Source organism: Buceros rhinoceros, unplaced genomic scaffold, assembly GCF_000710305.1.
Source record: "Buceros rhinoceros silvestris isolate BGI_N320 unplaced genomic scaffold, ASM71030v1 scaffold45029, whole genome shotgun sequence".
Classification (NCBI taxonomy): domain Eukaryota; kingdom Metazoa; phylum Chordata; class Aves; order Bucerotiformes; family Bucerotidae; genus Buceros; species Buceros rhinoceros.
The window spans coordinates 30,219-35,980 of record NW_010431846.1 but is presented as its reverse complement, the minus strand read 5'-3'; the positions used below and the strand labels follow the sequence as shown (position 1 = coordinate 35,980).

General features: G+C 38.7%; 1 protein-coding gene across 1 annotated transcript in view; it reads left to right on the top strand.

Annotated features, from left to right (window-relative positions):
* Window positions 1-517: 517 nt before the first annotated feature.
* BAZ2B (bromodomain adjacent to zinc finger domain, 2B) overlaps window positions 518-5,762 on the top strand; it is a gene marked incomplete at its 5' end in the record, with an annotated part of 32,998 nt that continues 27,753 nt past the window's right edge. Inside the window, 5 exons of the mRNA XM_010143532.1 lie at window positions 518-583; window positions 1,352-1,417; window positions 2,051-2,095; window positions 2,343-2,369; window positions 3,559-3,624. Coding sequence (XP_010141834.1) covers window positions 518-583; window positions 1,352-1,417; window positions 2,051-2,095; window positions 2,343-2,369; window positions 3,559-3,624 — 270 coding nt within the window. The remainder of the gene's footprint in view (window positions 584-1,351; window positions 1,418-2,050; window positions 2,096-2,342; window positions 2,370-3,558; window positions 3,625-5,762) is intronic.

Here is a 5,762-nt window from a genome sequence, read left to right as displayed (position 1 = left end):
AGATTCTCCGTGTTGCCTGTGATACCGTAACAAACTGAAAGGGTGCTGCAACCAAGGCAGAGAACAGTGGTTTGACAGAACTCCTCCGTGTTTTTTGTTCAGGGAGATCCCTTCAAAACATTGTGTTTTTTCTTGTCGTAGCTCCCATTTCATTCATTCCTGAATAGCTCTGCCATTGCCTGCTAGAATTCGAATGCTGCTTACTTCCATTGTTGTTAACCTGCCCCCTTAAAGCTGTTAAACCACCCCCACCATCCCCCACCTGTACAATTTAAATGCCAGCACCTATGTGTCACTAAGTGTTGGTTCCTTCAGGGCTATATACCAGACCTCTTGTAATGCTAGTGAAAATTCTGAACGTACATTGTTATGTGGGAACAGTGGAGTACAGTGGGTGTGAGACTCTGTAACAAAGAGTATATAACTATAAAATTGGTCATTTTTTAAAAAAAGTGAAAGTAAATTTACTTTCTTAATACTGTCTTTTTAAAAAGAAATAATTTCCTTCCCCTTGTAGGAAAAAATTAAGCGAATCCAGCAAATCAGAATGGAAAAAGAACTTCGAGCTCAGCAAATTTTAGAGGTAAAAGCTAATCTCATTTTTAAATATAGTTTCTGTGTGGCCATTTTAAAGAATGTTGTGTTTTAATAGTCACACAAGCAGTTAGGAAAGTAACTAAATATAACCGCTCCGATAACCTGGACTTCCAAAAGCCACTTAAAAAATGTGTCTTCAGGAAAATATTTTAAAAAAATCTCTCATTAACTGCAACCCACATCTTGCGGATGTTCACCTGAGTTCCCAACAGTCTGCACATAGTCTTGTAGTTGCTGAAGTGCCCAGCGTAACTATCCTTTGTTAGAAAGTCAACAGTAAAACTGTCCTTTGTTAGAAGACAGGTTTGCGGTGATGGGATGTTAAACAGAGTCACGCCGTGCTCGGTGTGAAGTGCAGGGGGTTTAAGATGCTGCCTTTGTATGTGTGAGAATGTGCTGGTGTACTGTGCTCGTGTGCTAGTGTATTGACAAAGGTCAATGATGATCTCCATGTCTCCGTTCACGGAGAAAATAATGGTAATCTCTGCTGTTTTTGTTTTGTTGTTTCTGTGTATAATTGCTTTCTTGTTTACAATAGCCAGGTGAAGCAGTTTTGAGTGGGACTTGAAATTCTGGCTTAATTTTTTGAAAGTAAATGAATCATGGATTGATTGATCATGATCTGCATTGGGGAAGAAATCAATTGCAATGATATGTGACGATTTTGAACTTTTAAAGTCACATAACTTTATTTCTAGTTGGATTATTTTCAAGTTGTGATGGTGCTGTTGTGTGACCTGTTTTGCATGTGCAGGCAAAAAAGAAAAAGAAGGAAGAAGCAGCAAATGCCAAATTATTGGAGGCTGAAAAACGAATCAAGGTTAGTTTAGAGGAGCTCCAGAAACAAGAACTGTGTTATTGTGAATAATCTACGTTGATGTATAAAAGCAGTGACCTTGGAAGACTGTTTGATAGTGAAACTGTAAATAGAGATGGCATGTGGGTATGTGTACATATGTTGATACAAACACGTGAAGCATACACAGACGGTGTGTTTGGTACGTGCACACATACGTACGCTGACAGGTGGATATATAGAGAGACAGTAATTTTTTGTGTTTTGAGTTTTGCATTGTGTGAAATGCTTGTGCAGGAACATTATTTGCAATATTCTTTTAAGAACACCGTATAAAAAACTTTGCTGCATCTCAACAAGCACGGTCCTGTCAGGATTGTATGTATACAGGACTGCAGAGCTCTCTTGCAGGCATCGGAAATACCGCTTGTGTATGTGCTTCTGTTACGGCTTTGGCGTTCTTGGTGTGGTCCAGCGCGGACCTCTCACATCTGGAGACTTGCTGTTGTGTGTGCTCTGTATACCCGTCTGTGTTCAGTTTACGGGGGGCAAGGCAGTAAGAATTTAATTCAGATGTGTGGTGTTAGTGTGGCAAAAACCTACCTGATAGGTAAATTTTGGCAGGTATTTTAAATACGTTTTTGTTCTGTCCTTAAGGAAAAAGAGATGCGAAGACAGCAGGCTGTTCTTCTGAAGCACCAGGTTGGTATGCGTTCAGCTGACCAGACAGAGTGCCGGTTGTGAACTACTGCTTAAGATATATGGCGGGGAGGGGGAAACATTCGAAAAACGCCCTTTTAAAATTTCTGGGTTTGATTCCTGTGCAGATTTTCTTTCACCTAATGATTTGTTGCTTTGCTTTGGCGTTGGGGTCTTTTGGGGGATTATAAAGTGGTTTTATGACTTTGTGATTTCTGTTTCATAATGTTGTGCCAACTCTTTCTACCAGGAGTTGGAGAGGCATAGACTAGATATGGTATGGGTATGTTTATTTTTGTACATCTAACACCGCATTGTGATTTGGTTGTGATATGGTTGTCATAGCAATGCATAAAATGTAGCACTGGCTGCTGTCATATTACATACTGCTGCATGGCTTTACAGCACAGTGCATTGCATACATCTGCTTGTCTTGTCTGTTCAGGAAAAAAGCAACCTGTGTCTTGAACATGCGTGTCAATTGAACGTGGCAATAAATAAATGACATTTTTAATCAGAAATCTGTGTTGCTGATGTCCCAATAGAAATTGGACTACTGTATAAAATCAGAGATTAATTAATGCAAAATTAATAGGTAGAAACTTGGGTAATTTTTGCAAGCCTTGTCCCATTCACTGGGAATTAATCCAGACATTTTAAATACAACTTGAATTAACCTATTTTAGAAGTCAGGACGATGTTTTTCCTAAGTTTGTAAGGTACCGAGGAAATCAGCTGTCAGTCAGTGGTAAATACGTAATGTAATAAGTATAGAGTGAAATGTTAGAATATTATCGTCGGCGGACTGAATTAGATGATAAAATTCCCATAGCCTTTACTGGGGCCAAGATCTACTCCACAGCTTTTAAGGTGAAGATCCCATACTTGTTGCTCTAGAATACAGCTCCTTAATGCGTTTGAAGTTACTGACTTGCTGAGGGACAGGCATCAGCAGGCGCCAGGGTCGTTGTCTGTGTATATGCGCCACCACTAGCTTGATTTAAACTGATCTAGAGCTGAGTAATCAGATTAATTTGTTAATTGGTTACAAAAGTGTGAATATTTACAGTGTTTGAAAATAAGCAGTTTAAAATTTCTGCTGAATTGGCTACTGAAGTAGTAAATTGCAAGTTCCGTAATAGCAGATGTAAGGTAACTGACCTGTTCCAGCCAACCATTATGCTTTTTGTTCTGCCAGCTTATGAAGGAGCATCACAACTGACCATAAGTAAATCTGTATGCTTCTTTTTTACACTGTCTCCATGTTCATTGCTTTACCTTTTTGCTTTTGATTGTTCTTGTATTTGCTTTCTAAACCTGAACTAAAACATGCACAGACTTGGCCATTCTTGTCCTATATTTAGTATTTACTGTAACTTGTCTATTAATGCTGAATTTGTAACTCAGCTTTTTTACTGCTTTGAAAATACGGATTAGTTTTGTTCTAATCTTACCTGCTTCAATAGGAGCGAGAAAGGCGAAGACAACATATGATGCTTATGAAAGCCATGGAAGCACGTAAAAAAGCAGAAGTGAGTACTGAGCTCCAAAAGTTGGAAGTTTTCCTGGTTTCATTCCGCAGTGCTCTGTAGAAGAGCAGCGTCTCTGTACCTGTACGTACAATTGCCTTGGTGTGCATGGCAGTGGCAGGACAACAAGCAGCAGGAACAAATGGAAATACAGGACATTCTGTTTAAACCTAAGGAAACCTTTCTTACTTTGAGGGTGATGGTTGAACACTGCACAGATTGCCTGGGTAGACTGAGATGCACCCTGCGGTAGCTGATACTGCTGGGGGGACGACAGTGGCAGGGGCAGGATGCACATGGGGATGGGGACTGGATGATCTCAGGGCTCCTTTCCCCATCCTCAGTGATGCTGAGCAAGAAGCGATAATTGGCTTCAGTCACTTCAGAGTCCTTAGTATTTCCTGGAGAGGAACTTTGATTTTTCTCTTCTTCATGTTGTTCCTGTGTGTAAGAGTAGCAAAGACTTCTTCATACCGACTTGTCTGATTTGCTGAAGAGATTTTCCTCCGGGAGTGAAAATACGCATCTTATTCCAGTCCAGGCTTCTTAGAACTTGTGGATTTTGTAGATGATTCTAGCTTTGGCTTACCATGAAACCAAGCAAATAGGATTATTATGCCTTAATGATTTTATTTTTTCTCCTTCAGTAGAAAGTACTGCTGCCCTGTGGAAAATAGATGCTTCATTTCTTGTTTTGTTTTTACTAAAAATACATGTCAGAAATTCTGAACCAAGAGATAGAGAGGCCTGAAGTGCTAAATGTGTATGTGTCATTTTGTCAATTCACTTTGTCCATCTCTTAATCTAGTTATTTAACTAGTGGTTGGTGTGTGTGTGTGTGGTTTTTTTTTTTTTCTACGTAGTGTGATTGGACAAAACAATATTCATCAAGTTCCAGCTGGACCATGGTTTTTTCATTTAACTTATTTCATTACTATTATCTGTGTTTTTAGATAACATGTGATATTAAGCTGATAACAAAGAAACCTGATTGGTTTCACTTTCCAGAATTTCAGGCTTCTTTTGATGCTGATTGTCTAAACATCTAGATTTTTTTGTTCTGTTTTGTTTCTGAAGATTATTCCCAAAATAGCTGCCCTTTCCTTATGAGGAGTGCTGCTTATTCTAGTGACTGCTGTCATTTCTATAAATATAGTGTATCACAAAAGGGCCTAGTAACACTTGCTGATTATGTGGATTAATGCTGAAGATTAAATACACATTCTGCCTTATTAAATTGGGTGTTTGTTGAGTAACTGAATGAAACTATTTCTTTTCAAGTACTGCAAAATGGAAATGTTTTTTGTAATTCAAAGGATTAGTTTGCTTACACATTAAGAAACTGTAGTTGCGGTACTTAGATGGAGAAAAAATATTCAAGATACACTGATAGTCCATATCGGTACAACCTAACCCAAAATCTGTCAAAATATTTTAATTGAGTCAACTAACAGGACTTCAACTAGTTAAATTTTACTCTTAGCCATGCATCAGGTGAAAGGCTCTGACGTTTCTCTGCTCCCAAGCTAATGTGAAAGTGTTCTTGTAATAGAGCTCTTTCTTGTAATCAGCGGAGAGGTCTCGGTTCTGTTAGCGGGCTGCAGAAGGAAGGCAGCTGTAAACACATTGCTTGTGCTGATGACTGAGGTAGCCTGCGAAAAACCCTCTCCTACAGAAATACCACATCCTGCTCATTCCAGTTACACTGCAGCAAGGAAAATCAGAAACTTTCTCAGCTTCATTGGTTTGAAATAATACAGTGGTTTATGTTGCGTTATAGATGGCTAAAAAAAAGTACACGATGGCATAGCATTGATCATAAAACCAGAACCGAACGGCATGATTGATGAAACTTTATTAGACCATGATAAACTAATTTACATCTTAATTCTGAGGCTGTCTTTCAGTTTTAACCCTGCTATTATTTTAAGGGGGACTATCAGTGCTAAAACAGAATGCTGACGTTTTTCATTTTACTTTTTATATATTTCTCTGTATCCTGAGACTTTTATAAATAAAGTACAGACAGCTCAGAGTTTGAAGTAAATTAACCATCGCTATAGCATCTGGTTGCTCCATTGTAAGGGTAGGACGTAGGTTTTATTTTCTGCCCTTTTAATTCTGTTTAAGGAAAAAGAGCG